General features: G+C 55.8%; 1 protein-coding gene across 2 annotated transcripts in view; it reads left to right on the top strand.

The window, feature by feature from the left end:
• FRAS1 (Fraser extracellular matrix complex subunit 1) overlaps positions 1–15,806 on the top strand; it is a 156,294-nt gene that overhangs the window by 75,901 nt on the left and 64,587 nt on the right. For both annotated transcript variants that reach the window (XM_029073328.1, XM_029073326.1), the window contains exons 25-34: positions 795–935; positions 1,370–1,510; positions 2,513–2,653; positions 4,029–4,302; positions 6,642–6,726; positions 8,068–8,397; positions 10,046–10,211; positions 11,039–11,223; positions 12,085–12,204; positions 15,355–15,469. In XM_029073328.1, coding sequence (XP_028929161.1) covers positions 795–935; positions 1,370–1,510; positions 2,513–2,653; positions 4,029–4,302; positions 6,642–6,726; positions 8,068–8,397; positions 10,046–10,211; positions 11,039–11,223; positions 12,085–12,204; positions 15,355–15,469 — 1,698 coding nt within the window. The remainder of the gene's footprint in view (positions 1–794; positions 936–1,369; positions 1,511–2,512; positions 2,654–4,028; positions 4,303–6,641; positions 6,727–8,067; positions 8,398–10,045; positions 10,212–11,038; positions 11,224–12,084; positions 12,205–15,354; positions 15,470–15,806) is intronic.

Genomic DNA, 15,806 nt, shown 5'->3' with positions numbered 1-15,806 from the left:
ATTCTTTTCTCCTCCCCACCACGGCCCGGCTGCTGGCTCTCACTTTGGTAATGGGTGGCTTCTGTCGCCCCTGCCGCCTGCTCCCCGTGGTTTCTGGCACCAGGTTTGTTAGTGGGGGGCAGGGAATGATGCAGTGTGGCTACAAGACCCCCCAAACCAGCAGGCAGGGGTGTCTGCACTAGTCACTGACCTGGAGGTCAGCCTGGAGGAAGAGCCAGGAGCTGGGATGACCAGCAATGGGGGAAATGGATGTCTCCTCTGCCCCTTTCTCCCCCCTGCATCCTGTCTTGGTGCTGTTACCTTCACTGCCCTGCATGCCGTAGCCATCCCGGAGCCACAAGAGCAGCAGGAGACAGAGACAGAGAGAGACAGAGAGAGAGAGAGAGAGGCAGAGAGAGAAAGAAAAAGACTTTCTTTTCTGGCTTTGTCTCTGGTATCATCTGTAATAATAATAATTGTGGTATTTGTTAGGCGCTTACTATGTACAAAACATCTTAATAAGCACCGGGATAGATAGAAGATAATCAGGTCCCACCTTGGGCTTGCAGTCTGAGCGGTAAGGAGAAACAGGTATTGATCCCCATTTTGCAGATGAGGGATTGAAACCCGGAGAAGTTAAGTGGCTGTCTGCCCAAGGACACACAGCATATAGGTGGCAGGGCAGGCTTAGAACCCAGGACCTTCGACCCTGCGGGAGGCCCAGAAACCCCAGGCCCGCGGAGCCCGAACCGCCGCCGCCAAGGTGTCCGCGTGACCGTGCGCGTGAACGTCGGCCGACTCTGTCTCTCCCATAGACTGCCACGGGAGCTGCGGTGCCTGCCGTGGGCCACTGGGCACCGACTGCCTGCAGTGCGTGACCGGCTACGCGCTGCAGGAGGGCGCCTGTGTGCCACGCTGCTCGCCGGCCTTCTACAGAGACTCGGACACCTGCAGGAGTAAGTCCCCCGGCACGGCCCCGAGCCCCGTCAGCGCTCGTCCACTCTGGCCCGGTTTCAGGCGCCGTCCTGCGCGGTCCCCGAGGAATCCCATCGGGAGGGGTCTGTCAGACAAGCCCAGCGCTGAGACGGGCGGGCAGCGGAGGCTGGTGGGGGCAGTATGGCCCGGGCCCACCCTGACGAGCTGTTTTCAGTCCGGTCGCGTGTGCGGACGCTGCCCTGCTTGTGGGCCGAGCGCAAACGGGCTCCCCCGCACGGGAGTGCTGGACCCACCGGGCAGATGACTGCCCCCGCGGGGAATCGGGAGGCGGGGAGCCTCGAGTGGAGGTCAGAGGGAGGGGTTGGAGGGTCATCCAGGGCCCAGGACCACCCGCCCACCCCTGGGCCACAGTCTCCCTCGGGTTTCCCTCCGGTGACCCCACGCGTGTTTCCAGGCTGTGACGAAGGCTGTGTCCAGTGCCGCGGGCCCCGGCAGTGCTCTCTCTGCGAAGCCCCGTTCCTCCTCCAGGAAGGCCTCTGTGTGTCCCAGTGCCAGCAGGGCCGCTTTCCGGATCTCACCCAGAAGGCCTGCACGGGTCGGTGGGGCTGCCTGAGGGTCCAGGGGTGCGGGCTGGCCTGGGTTGAGGGGAGGAGGAGGAGGAGGAGAAGGAGGGTTTGCAATGGGCTGTGGTGACGAAGGTTGCGGTAGCCCACGGGAGTGATTGGGAGCCCACCCCCAAAAGAGCACAGGCATGAGAGTCACAGGTCGTGAGTTCTAATCCCAGCAAGTCACTTAACTTCTCTGCCCTTCAGTTCCTAATCTCTAACATATACTTGAATGAATAAAATGAGGATGAAGACTGTGAGCCTCACGTGGGACAACCTGATTACCTTTTATCTACCCCAGTGCTTAGAAGAGTGCTTGGCACATAGGAAGCGCTTAACAAATACCATCATTATCGTTATTATCATCCTTCCTTCAACTGTCGTGAACTTGGACAGCAGAGCTAGTGATCCAGTGAGGGTAGGGCCCAGGACTCTTAAATCAGCGTGGCCTGAGTGAATTGTTTCATTTTCATTCAATCATTCATTCAATCATATTTACTAAGCGCTCACTGCGTGCAGAGCACTGTACTAAGCGCTCGCAGGAGTACAACATAGCAACGTTGTATCTATCGCTGGGTGCTCACTGGATGCTCACTGTGTGCTCGGCGCATCGCTAGGCCGGAAGACGTCACTGAGACCGGCGCTGGGGTAGTGGCCGGGCTCACCTCAAAGCCCGTACCTCGGCCCTTGTCCCCCGGCCTCCGGCCAAATGGCACCGCTGACCAAGCGGACGGGCACTGCCGGGCGCCGAGTCTCTTTCGGACAGGATGAGGCAGCCTGATCGTGACCCTCGCCTGGGACCGGCCCGAGGGGCGGCCCAGTCCGGGAGGTTGGATTGTTTCTGGGGACTCTGAGGAGGCGTCACTGACCAGGCCCCCTTGGCGGCTGACTCTGCTCCTCACCATCCTGTTGACCCGAGGCGTTCTCTGTCCTGGCCCCGGGCTCTGTGTTGCTGGGCCAGCTGGGGGCTCACCGTCCTGTCCCCCCGACAGCCTGTCCGCCACAGTGCCTGCAATGTGACCGGGAGGAGCGGTGCCTCGTGTGCTCTGGCAGCACGTTTCTGAAGGAGGGACGCTGTGTGACCAGCTGTGGGCCCGGATTCTACCCTCACCCCCAGACTGGAACATGCCAAGGTGAGCGTTCTCCTGGCACGGCGCCTGCTGGCAGGACCATGCCACAAAGAGTCCCAGGGGCAGTCGGTGGGTACCAGACTGGGGTGCGAGAAGGAACTGACTGTGTGTTGTCCCTTCTGGACCCTCACCTTGGTGAGTAGAGATGGACCACCCAACACCCTCAATTCTCCCTTCTCCATCCCTGCCTCTGCCTCTTTCCATATCTGACTCTCGCATTTTCATCCTTCACTCTCTCTCCCTCCAGTGACTCATCCGTGGATTAATTCAAATCCTTCCTGAGTTTCTCGTGGGCTTGGATTCCACGTGCTCAATCCCTTACTCGGCCAAGTGTTTTCTGTTGTCTTGAGGAGAGAAAAGAGATTCCCTCGCCCAGATTCGGTGGGCCCCGGTGGGGTGGAATTTGGGCAACAACCAGGCCAGGCCCCGGTAAGGTGGAATTTGGGGAACCACCAGGCCACGTTGAACCCGTCCTCCTTTCCAAGGACTTGTAGACTTAAACCACATCCCCTCTCGGCTTCCAGGCAACCAGGGCGGTCAGGTCTTCCACCCGACAGCAGAAGGCTAGCGCCCGCTCCCCTCAGCGAGAATCAGATAGGGAGAGAGTTGGATCTCATTTATCTTGACACTGTCCTCTTGCCCATGACCCGCCACTGGCCCGGAACCCCCTTCCTCCTCACATCTGACAGAGGATCCTTCTCCCCACCTTAAAGCCTTAATAAAATCACATCTCCTCCAAGAGGCCTTCCCGACTAAGCCCTCATTGCCTCTTCTCCCACTCACTCCCTTCTGTATGACTTTTGCACTTGAATTTGAACCCTTTATTCGGTTCTCCCTGCAGCCCCACAGCACTTATGTACATACCCGTAATTTATTTATATAAATATCTTTATCCCCCTCTAGACTGTAAGCCTGTTGTAGGCAGGGAACGTGTCTACCCACTCTCTCATATTGTATTCTCCCGAGTGCTTAATACGATGCTCCGCCCACAGCAAGCGCTTAATACCGTTGATTAATTGAATGTTTGGTGCCTAGGGCACACTTGGCAACAGGGTGTGCGTGGGTGGGACAGGAGGAATTCCCAGCTGCCGTCAGGAGCGGGCCCGGCTGCCCCAGAGGGTGGCAGAGGCTTTGCATCTTGCCCACGTTTCAGTCGTGGGTACCCTCTAGTGCCCGTGGGACTGAGGCTGGCGAGAGGAGCCCCAGACCTAATGGAAATAGTAGAAACATCCCTGGCGCCCGGCTCAGGGGGCTCCGGGAATTCCCCCGCTCCTGGCCTTTGGACTGCTCCCCGGTCCCCCTCCCCCCCGGATCCCCGTCCCACAGTCATCATGGAAACCGTCCACGGATCATCCTTCTGGGTTGGGGTATCTTGCAGGCAACGCACACCCGCCCGTTCTCCGGGCAAACGGCTCCCTCGTCCTGGGCGTGGGGTCGACGAGGCCGCTGGACCCCTCCCTCCTCGACGCGCACGACCCGGACGGCAGGGTCGCCGACCTCCTGTTCCAGGTCCGGCGTCCACCCACCAATGGCCGGCTGCTGCTCCGACGGGCCGGCGGGGAGAGGCTGCTGCTCCAGGACAGCGACCCCTTCACCTGGGACGACCTCCGGGAGCACAGCGTGCTCTTCGTGCACAGCCCGGAGATGCCCAGGTCAGCCGCCGTTGCCGTTGTTTGGTCTCGTAATTGTTGGTATTGCTGTGGCCACTGGAATCGGCAACCGTTACTAGTAATGACGATCGTAATAGTAACGATAATGGGGATTGCAAGGAGTGGGAACAGTAGAAAGAACCAGGATCGGACAGGGAATAGAACAAGAATAAGCACTTAATACAGTGCTTTGCACACAGTAAGCGCTCATTAGATATGATTGAATGATCAAGAATATTTATGATGATGTTTATTATTGTGATTATTAATGATAATAGTAATGGTATTAGTTAAGTGCTTACAAGTGCCAGGCACTGTACTGTGCTCTGGAGTGACTACCAGCAGATCGGGTTGGCCACAGTCCTTTTTCCATGTGGGGCTCACAGTCTCAATCCCCATTTTACAGATGAGATAACTGAGGCCCAGAGAAGTTAAGTGACTTGCCGAGGGCACAGAACAGTCAACTTGAGGAGCTAGGATTAGAACCCATGACCTGCTGACTCCCAGGCGTGTGCTCTATCCATTATGCTATAAGTGGGTACTGAGTGCCGAGAATTGTCTTGGGTGTTGGGGCAGTTAGTGCGAGACAGTCAGATGGGACAGAGTCCCTGACCCACGCTAGGCTTGCAGTCCAAGCGGGGAGAGAGAAGAGGCATTTAATCAGCATGGCCTAGTGGCAAGAGCACGGGCTTGGGAGCCAGAGGACGTGGCTTCTAATCCTGGCTCTACCGCTTGTCTGCTGTGTGACCTTGGGCAAGTCACTTAATCTCTCTGTGCTTTAGTTACCTCATCTGTAAAATGGGAATGAAGGCTGTGAGCCCCACGTGGAACAATACGATTACCTTGTATCTACCCCAGTGCTTAGAACAGTGCTTGGCACATAGTAAGCGTTTAACAAACACTATAATGATTATTATTATTATTTAGTCCCCATTTTACCAGTGAGGAAACTGAGGCCCAGCGATGTGAGACGACTTGCCCAAGGTCACACGGCAGATGAGGGGCAGGGCCGGGACCAGAACCCAGATCCCTTGACTCCCTGTCCTGGGCTCTTTCCACTAAGCCACCCTGCTTCTCTTTTAGGTTCATATGACTTAAGGGTTTGGAAATTAATCAGGGAAGGGCTACCAGAGGAGCTGGGATTATAGGAGGACTTCGAAGGCTGAGGTCTGGCAGATTTGCTTGGCACAATTGCTTAACAAATACCATTATTATTATTATCATCATTATTATTATTATTATTTGAGCATGGGAGAGAGTTCCAGGCTGGGGGAGCAGACACAGTGAGCTGCCAGAGGTGGTGAGTGAGAGAGACCGTATAGAAGATGGAGAAAACTGGGGTTGAACACCCTGGAAAACAAAGGGAAGCAGTTTCTGTTTGATGTAGGGAGAGTGGACAGCCCCTGGAGGTTTTTGCGGAGAACACTGTTGTGTCAAGTTGTGGGAGAGCCTGCCTGAAGGAAGCAGTGTGGCCTAGTGGTAAGAACCCGGAACCTGGGAGTCTGAGGACCCGCGTTCTAATCCTGGCTCCGCCACTTGTCTGCTGTGTAACCTTGGGCAGATTGCTTAACTTCTTTGTGCCTCAGTTACCTCATCTGCAAAATGGGGATGAAGACTGTGAGTCCATGTGGGGCATGGACTGTGTCCAGTCTGATTAGCGGATATCCACCCCAGGGCTCAGTACAGTGTCTGGCACAGAGTAAGCACTTAAGAAATACCATTAAAAAAGGGGGGGGAGAGGCTGGAGGCAGAGCGCTCGGGAGGGAGGTTAATACACCTATCTAACTGTATAGAGTTGTCTTCAGCGCATTGTAAAGCTCTCCCACCCCAACCTCAGAACACGTGTGCCCACACACACCCACACACTCTCTCACTCTGTCTGTCTGTCTCTGTCTCTCTGTCTCTCCCTCCCCCTCTTCCCCCCCACCCCCGGCTGGGATGGTTTGTCATCATGGAGGGCCCCTTTGGAAGGTATTTTCATTTTACCACGTAATTCTGGAAATTGTCCGAGTGACAGTGTTGGCATCACTCTGTGCCTAGGTGACACTCACCATCCCAGACCTGGGGGCTTGGGGGAAGGGGAAGAGAGAGAGAAAGAGAGAGAGTGCACTTGTGGGGTGTTTTTGAGGTGAGAGAACTTTACAGTGTGCCAAAGATGACTTTATACAGTTAGATCAATGTGTCAACCTACACGCCAGTCACCCTACCTCCAGGTTCAATGAAGGTGCTGCCACTTGAGACAGCCGATCCTGATTCATCCGGTACCGTTCACCATCTAACACTAGGCCGTCACTAAACTTTCAATTACCTTCCTTTTGCTTCTGTCTCGGGGCCTGATCCAGACAAGGTCACTTTTCCCTGCGGGTCAGCGATGGACGGTTCTCCTCCGAGCCAGAAAGGATCGACACCCTCGCGTTCTCCACCCAGGTGAGGGCTTTCTCCTTCTCCCGGCTCCCCGCCCCACCCCGAAGTCACCACGCTCGGCCAGAAGCCCGGGGCGGGGACGAGGAACCATTGGCAGGCCCAGTAAACTTGGCTGAGCGCACCTCATCTCTGCTTTGGCCAAAAAAAAAGAATAATAATAATAATAATAATGTTGGTATTTGTTAAGTGCTTACTATGTGCCGAGCACTGTTCTAAGCGCTGGGGTAGACATAGGGGAATCAGGTTGTCCCACGTGGGGCTCACAATCTTAATCCCCATTTTACAGATGAGGGAACTGAGGCACAGAGAAGTTAAGTGACTTGCCCACAGTCACACAGCCGACAAGTGGCAGAGCTGGGATTCGAACTCATGAGCCCTGACTCCAAAGCCCGTGCTCTTTCCACTGAGCCACGCTGCTTCTCTAGAAGCAGTTGTAGGGTGCATTTTGGAGGCCAAAAGCCTGGGCACTTGCTCACTGACGTGGGCTTCCCTGGTCCCGGTTGCCCTAGTACTGGTTATACCAGTCCTGGCTGCCCTGGTCCTGGTTGCCCTGGTCCTGGTTGCCCTGGTTCTAGTTGTACTGGTCCTGGCTGCCCCGGTCCTGTTTGCCCCAGTTCTGGTTATACTGGTCCTAGCTGCTCTGGTCCTGTTTGCCCCGGTTCTGGTTATACCAGTCCTGGCTGCTCAAGGCCCGGCTTCCCCAGTCCTGGCTACCCTGGCCTGTGTGTGTGTGTGTGTCTGTGGGTCGGTGTGTGAGACAGAGAGAGACACACACACAAACCACTCACACACATACACACATAGATCCGGCTTGACTCGGTAAATCTGAGTTCTGCAGAGGATCTTTTTCTTCCAATTTCTTCATGTGTGATGGTGTCTGCAGCCCGTTCTCGAGGTTCGGCGGCAGGTTTGTGCGTGTGTGTGCGTGCTCGCGTGTGCTTGTGCGGCTGTGAAAGACAGCAGCTGACTCCCAGCTCCTCCTCCCAACCCCTCAGCACTTATGCACATATCTTTAATTTCATTTATTTGCACTTCTGTCTCCCCCGCTGTGAACTGTAAGCCTGTTGTGGGCAGGGAATGAGAGTGTTTATTACAGTATTGTATTCTTCCAAGTGCTTAGTACAGTGCTGTGCACATAGTAAGCGCTCAATAAATACGATTGAATGAATGAATGCATGAAAGAAGAAGAGACTGATAGAGGCCAGCAGAGAGAGGCAGACAGAAACAGTCAGCACCCACCTCACGGTCAGGGGGGTCTGGTGTCCCTTCTGCTCTCTCCCTCCCCTTGCCCCCAAGCTGCCTGCTCTTCCAGACCCCAGAGCCGACAGCTGTCTTTCTCCACAGGGCCCCTACGTGCTGAAGAATGAGGCCCTCCGGCTGGCCCCGGGGGAGATCGGGGCCATCTCCCCCCAGCTGCTGGATATCCGAGATGACGATGACCCCCCGCGGGACGTGGTGGTCGAGGTGGTGGACCCCCCACTCCACGGCCGCCTCTTCCTGTCACCAGGGCCCGCGGGGGCCCCCGTCCGCCAGCTCCGACTGGACGAGCTGGCCGCCGGCCTCCTGCACTATGCCCACGATGGCTCGGACGGCGCCGCCGACGTGTTCCTCCTGCAGGCTGGCGACGGGTATTCCTTCCGCAGCATCCTTCTCCGGGTTCAGATCGCCCCAGAGGTAGGTGCTGTGCTCGGGGGAGAGCCGCAGCCAGTGTCCGCTGGCACCGGGGGCAGGAAAGGGCACGGTTAGTCCCCGTTGATGCCGGTCGAAGAAGTGAACGAGAGGAGGGGGAGGGCCCGAGCCTGAGGCCTGCTGGCAGCCGGTCAATCCCCACCTCACCCAGATGGCCACCCTGGAGAGGAAGGAGAGAGGACTATTCCAAAGACGGGCTGTCTAGACCACTCCCCACCACCTTTCCCTCTCTACTGCTTCCAACATGGGCATGCATGTATACAAACACACACCCGCAAGCTTCTTTTTTTCCCCTCCCTGAGTCTCTTCCAGAGATTGTTCTGGCAGATTTCAGCGAACCCCTAGCTGGAGGGCTTCCTTATCCTTAACTCTTATCTGGTGCTCATTGCCAGCTTTGCTGAACAGTTGTGCTATGTCTGGGTGGGAAGGGCACATTTTTTTTGTGGTATTTGTCAGGCGCTTACTTTGTGTCAAACACCCATCTAAACGCGGAGGTAATTAGGTAAGACAGACACAGTCCCTTTTTCTTCCAACTTCTCCAAGTGTAACGGTGTCTGCAGGGTCACACAGCCCCTGGTGAAACTCACAACCTCCCAGAGCACTTCTGTGCTTGTTCGCCAAGTACTGTCTCACAGACAGTTCCTTCTGAAATTTACGTTAGCGTCCATCTCCCGCGTCACACTGTAAACTCCTTCAAGGCGGGGATCGTGTCTACCAACAAGATTTTACTCACTTAGTAGAGTGCTCTGCATTCAGTAGGTGTCCAATAAATGCTGCTGATTGATGGGTGGAGAAATTGATTGGTTGGGAATTGGGGAGAGCTGCCTGGAGGAGGTGACTTTATAAGAGGGCTTCGAAGAAGGGGAGGAACAAGATTTGGTGGTGCTGAAGGAGGCAGGGGTCATCTCCTTACCCCTCAGCCAAGGGAGAGCATTTGCACGGGTCAGAGATGAGAGAGTTGGCAGAGATGCATGCATTCATTCAATCGTATTTATTGAGCGCTTACTATGTGCAGAGCACTGTACTGAGCGTTTGGAATGGACAATTCGGCAACAGATAGAGACAATCCCTGCCCAACAATGGGCTCACAGTCTAAATGGGGGACCCACAGTCTAAACGGGGGTTGGGAGAGAATAGCTGAGGAGCCGTCGAGGTGGGTGGGCTGGAAGACTTCCTCCTCCTCTTCCTCCAAGCTCCCCTGGACTGGTCTGCACCTGCTTCATCCTCTCCCCTCACTGTGGCAACTACCCTGGTACTGTCCCTGGAGCCACTCTCCTAAAGCCCGTTAGTGTGATGCATGCCAGTGTAGAAAGAGTTTTTGGTATGCTGGCCTAGAAGCAGCCTGGTGTCTGCCACCCAGAGCTCGCCAGTGGAGACCTTGGGCAGGCCAGTGCAGTAACAGCCGGCGGGCGGGGCTGGACTCCTGAATCCCATTCCCACGCTGGATCCCTCTGGGACCTCATGCCTCAGTTTCCCACCGTGCCAGCCCCCACCCCGGGGCACACACACACGGGTGTTGGAGGTCCGAGAGCAGCTGCAACAGATCCGGGAGTCCCGACGAGTACATCTTGGGGTCTCGGAACCGACACGTTCTCCTCTCCCCTTAGTTCTCACCATTGGCTTTCTCCTGCAGGACGGCGGTGGCGAGAGCAGCGGGGCTCGATTGCTGGCCAACTTCCTGGCCTGGGTCCCAGGAGGAGGATTGCTGCCCATCACCAGGCAGATCCTGCGGGCGGAAGCGCCGGGTGCCAGGCCCTCAGAGATCGTCTACGTCGTCGCACGGGACCAGCCCGAACTTGGTACCGTGGGGCCATAGGGAGGATCCAGTGATCCCCTACCAGGTTGGATTCCTGCCGGTGGGGCTCTGGGCCCAGTACCACCCCACGCATCTGGCTGATGCCCATCCAGTCCCCATCCTGGGACCCTGGAGGACCAGGATTGCTTTGCAGAGAGAGATGAGGTCCAGTCTTTTCTCCTTTCAAATCCTGCCCGTGGCGGGAGACACGGCCACTCGCGGCCTGGAGATGAGGAAACATTTTGTCCCAGTCAGGGCAGCGCAGCTTGGCACAGTGTAACGGTGGTGATTAAAGACCCCTGGGCCCCGTCTGTCAGCCTGCCAACAGTAACCAAAGCATCCAGAAAGAAACTTGGGGGGATTTCCCATGAGGCAACTGGGTAACTTATGTGTTGCTTAAGGCCAAGACGGTGAATAATCATATGAATAATTTTTTAGACTGTTAGTAGCTTAATAGCATTTATTATTTGTTAAGCACTGGCATAGCTACAATATAAGCAATTCAGATACAGTTCTTTTCCCACATGGGACTCACAGCTCAAACAGGGAGGGAGAACAGATATTTCATCCCCATTTAGCTTCCTCTTCCCCTCCTCCCTTCTCCAAGACCTCCCCTTGTCTCACCTTTAGGGTGAAAACCTTCTCCCACTTCTCCCTCCACCTCCTCCTTTTCCTTCTCTTCTCCCTACTTTTTCTTCCTCTCCTCCTCCTCCTCCTTTTCCTTCTTCCCTCTTCCTTCTCCTCTTTTATTCTATAAAATGGCCCAGAAACAGGGTTGAGTTGCCCGGCCCTAGGATGGACAGGGCCTTATTGGGCGGTCTGTGCCTGCAGGGGAGGTGGTTCTTCTTCCGACCTTGCCTGCGGATGGCCCAGCCGACGGAGAGCAGCCCTCTTCTGGGGAGGGAGCCCCGATCCCCACCGCCACCTTCACCCAGCAAGACATCGACGACGGGTCGGTGTGGTACCGGCTCTCCGGGACCCCGGCCCAGGCCCAGCAAGACTCTTTCCGCTTCGAGGTACTGCTGGGGTCTTCCCCAGTCCTACGGGGCCTGCTGGACTTCGGGGTGTCAGCTGTGGGGCTGGAGGGACAGGGCTACCGATAGCCAGAGGGATGGAGGAGGACTGGGGGACTGATGACCAGAGGGACCTGGGTGAGCAGTCCCAGTGGAAAAGCAAAGAGGGGAAGCCAGGATGGGAGCACAATTGGGAGGGGAGCAAAGTTTGCCCATCCCAAGGTCCCTGGGTGGCAGGAAAAAGCCTCTCAACTTTTCTATTCCTGGCACCATGGGCCCTGAAAACTCCTCCTCTCCCCATAGAAGGCTATAACGCCTGTCTTCTCCATAGCCAGAGATGAGGCTGGTGGGGAGGGAGGGAGGAAGGAGTCTGGTAGTGAATGCACAGGCCAAACAGAAAACCACCTCTTGGCCAGAAAGGCTAATCATAATTATAGTAATAAGTGTAATATTAAATGCTTACTAGGTGCCAAGCATTGCACTGTGTTAGCACTGTGTTAAGTTCTGGGGGTAGAATCAGGTAATCAGATTAGACATAGTCTTATTCATTCATTGGATCGTAAATATTGAGCTCTTACTGTATGCAGAGCATTGTACTAAGCGCTTGGGAAAGTACAATACAGCAATAGAAAGAGCCCACAACTAGCTCACAGTCTCGAGGGATAAGTGGGATTGAACCTGTGACCTTGGCATTATTAGCTCCACACCCCCAAACAACTGAGCTAATCAGCCAGGCTCACAACCTGACAAGGAGGGAGAGCAGATATTCTGTTTTCATTTTATGCGGTGCGGTGGGTTTGGGCTCACACGGCCCACCGACCCGAGCTCAGGAATCGTCGCGGGCGACTCCTTCCTCTGTTCCAGGTGTCCAGCCCTGCCGGGCTGCCCCAGAGCCACACCGAGAGCCATGTGTTCCACATCGGGATCCTGCCCCAAACGCCGGGAGCCCCCCAGCTCTCCCCGGGCTCCTCCCTCCACCTGGAGGTGAGTCCAGAGGGAGGTCGTCCCACCGCTGGGCAGGGTTACCGGGGGAGGGGCTCTGAGCGAGGGAGCCCCGGGGAGAAAACAGAGACCCCAGAGCTGCCAGCCGCCCCACTGGGGGGGGTCCTCCGGTTGGGCATTTACCCCGGGGAGTCAGTCGTATTTACTGAGCGCTGACAGTGTGCAGAGCATTGTACTAAGCGCTTGGGAGAGTACCATATAACAGTATAACAGACACATTCCCTGTCCACAACGAGCATACAGTCTAGAGGGGGAGACTCCAGACATTAATATAAATAAATAAAATGACAGATATGTACATAAGTGCTGTGGGGCCGGGAGGGGGGATGAATGAAGGGAGCAAGTCAAGGTGACGCAGAAGGGAGTGGGAAAAGAGGAAAGGAGGGCTTAGTTAGGGAAGGCCTCTTGGAGGAGATGGGCCTTCAGTGAGACTTTGAAAGGGGGGTGGGAATCATTGTCTATCGGATATGAGGAGGGAGGACGTTCCCGGTCAGAGGCAGGGTGTGGGCGAGAGGTCGGCAGTGAGAGAGATGAGATTGAGGAGAGGCTGGGGCTGGGTGTTGCTAAAGACGGAGGTTGGGGGTAATGTGGGGGTGATGGAGAGAGATGAGGGAAAGATCCCAGGAAATATTCATCAACGGGCTATGGTGCTGGGCTTGTATCAGCCCAAGATGGTGGCTCTAGCTCCAGTTGGGCCATACGCCACTGGACAGTCCTATTGGAAGGATCTTGGCTCCCGTGCTTTAGCATTTTCCAGACCCCAGACAGCACAGGCTAGTTTTTGTACCAGGACTTTTTTTTTTTACCAGACAGATCCCTTCGCCATCTGCTCCCTTTTGGGAAGGCACCAGACAGGAGCCCGGTGCTTCCCCAACCCAGAGCCGCACGCAGACCCCAGAGCGTCGGTCCCCGTGCTGCCTCCTTGCTGCACCCCCTCCCCCCCGCCCTACTCTTTCTTCCAAAATCTTTCCTGCCAAGTCAGGGAAAAAACCAGGCCCAGGACATCTGAGCCCAAAGTGGAGTTGTGTGTTGGGGCTTTGTTTGGGAGGCTTCGCACCCATTCCGGTGCAGCGGACTCAGCTTTTTGGAGAAAGCCATTTCACTTTATGTGGTGGGTAGATGCAGAGATATGTCAGTGTAGTTCAGGACAACAGATCTCAGGGTCAGACCGGGCCGTGGCCCAGCCGACCCGCAACGGACCAAGCGGTTTTGGGGTCTTCCCACCCCGGGTGGCTGTGTTTCTGATTGCAGTCTCCACCCGGAGTCTCCCGGGAGAATTAATTAATTAATGTTGGTATTTGTTAAGCGCTTACTATGTGCCGAGCACTGTTCTAAGCGCTGGGGTAGACACAGGGGAATCAGGTTGTCCCACGTGGGGCTCACAGTCTTAATCCCCATTTTATAGATGAGGGAACTGAGGCACAGAGAAGTTAAGTAACTTGCCCACAGTCACACAGCTGACAAGTGGCAGAGCTGGGATTCGAACTCATGGGCCCTGACTCCAAAGCCCGTGCTCTTTCCACTGAGCCACGCTGCTTCTCTGAGAACCGGCGCTCAGCCCATCCCGAGACAGCTGCACCCTTAGAAATGAGGGGTTGGCGGGTTGGCGGGACCTTGCGTGCCAGCGGGTGAGAGGATCGGAACCTGGGCTGGTTAATGATTAGGTAGAGCCGGTGTCGGTCTCGACACCGTCACTTAAAGGATTCTGCGTCCGACGTCTGTGCGAGGGCTGCAGTCCATCACTTCGGCGGCCGGAAGGTGGATTGGAATCACTTAGGAACCGCCGTCAGGCAGACGAGCCTCTTGCCAGGTAGCAGCGTTTCCCGGGGCATAGGGGAGGCCTAGAAGCCACTAACTATTAGGTTTGCCTTCCGGTTCTGGGCCGCACACCTCCAGTGAGAGTTTGGTCGACTCGGCAACCTTATCGGGCCTGTTTACCCCTTGTCTTTCTAGCTGATTGTGTGGGATGTGCACATAACTACATGAAGTAAATACAGGCATGTATAAAATATACATTTATTTAGGATATGCCCTCGTGCACACAGCACAATACAGTGGGATGACTGATTGTGGGGGGAGGGGAGAGAGAATGAATGAATGAATGAGAATGAGAATCTGGAGAGTGGCAGAGACGGTCTTCATGGAGACCGACGGTGGAAGCCTGCTGGTTTGCCAAAGGGCGTCTCAGCCCCTCCCATATCCAGGATAGCCTTGTGGTCAGCAGCCAAGGCCACCAAGGGGAATCTACTCAAGGAAACTGCCTCTCTGTTGGCGGATCCCATGCTCATCTCACAGGCCAGATATGCCTATGATTACTAAGTGCTTAGAGATCAGTTTCTGAAAAGCTGCCCCCGAGATGAAGGCTGCTTCTTGACATTGCCAAGTGACCCCCAGCCCACGCCAGTGCTGGAGCTCTGCCTTCCCTCCGATCACTCGGCCTCCTCCTCCTCCCTACTGCTCCAAAGACTTCCCATTTTCTTTTCCTTCTGTCCCCAACCAGAAGCCTCCCTGATGGGGCAGTGGGCAGCATCCCCTCCCACCGCTTTCTGGACAGCGTGGGTGGGTGGATGGTCTGAGCCGGCTGCCTCCCCTCCCGGAGCCCGGTAGTGGCCCGGCTGATGTGGTGCCGCCAGGACAACCGCTCCACGTATTAGTCCGTCCCCGTGCCAGCCAGTGGAGATGCCCAGGCACCGGAGCCTGGGGTCCTTTCACCAGCCCCCAGGGCCGAGCCGGGCCAGGGACTTCTTCTTGCACACCGTGATCTCCCCCCGAGTCACCACGCCACCCAGCGCCCCATCCCAACCCCATCCCAGCCCCTCTGCCCGAGTGTCAGTGAGAGCCATCAGTAGTGGCCAACAGGGTGGACATGTGAGGAGGGCAGCTGGTTTGCTGTGCGCAGGGTGAGATGCCAACACCTTGGCAGCAGGGACAGTAGCAGCAGCAGTCAACCCAAGCTCAGGTCCGGGGGCAAGACCGCCCTGCTCCAGGGGTAGGCTCTCTCTCCGCTTCTTTAACGCGGGGGCCAGAGAATCAGCGTCACTGAACGGCCTGGGGCCCTTCAGCTGCCTTTCAGTAGCCCTCGGTCTTTTCTGTGTTTCCGTGACTCAGTCTTGCATCGCTGTATCTCCGTAGGTGCAGGATGACCGGGTGACCGTGATCCAGCCCCGCGCCCTCTCCTTCGAAGACTCCGACAGTCCGAGCGGAGACATCGTGTACCACGTCACTAAACCATTGCCACCAAATCAAGGCAAGAGCGATTAATCGATCAGTGGCATTCAGTGAGCACTCGCTGTGTGTGTAGAGCACTGTACTAAGAACTTGGGAAGAGTACAATACAGAGAACAGAGATGGCAGACATGATCCCTACCATTAAGACGCTCACAGTTTACCTACGGGGTACAGAGCACTGTACTAAGTGCTTTGGAGAGTATACGATTCCTGCCCTGAAGGAGATTACATTCTAGCAGGGGAGATGGGCACTAAAATATATCGCAGGTCAGGGGAAGCAAAAGAGTTTAAAGATATGAATATAAGTGTCATAGGGGTTGGGGCCTTGAAGATGGGGAGAGCATCCATCTGCCAGC

The sequence above is a fragment of the Ornithorhynchus anatinus genome, chromosome 10 (assembly GCF_004115215.2).
Source record: "Ornithorhynchus anatinus isolate Pmale09 chromosome 10, mOrnAna1.pri.v4, whole genome shotgun sequence".
In the NCBI taxonomy this organism is placed as follows: domain Eukaryota; kingdom Metazoa; phylum Chordata; class Mammalia; order Monotremata; family Ornithorhynchidae; genus Ornithorhynchus; species Ornithorhynchus anatinus.
Note: the sequence above shows the minus strand (reverse complement) of the source record. Positions and strands in the feature narration are given on the sequence as shown.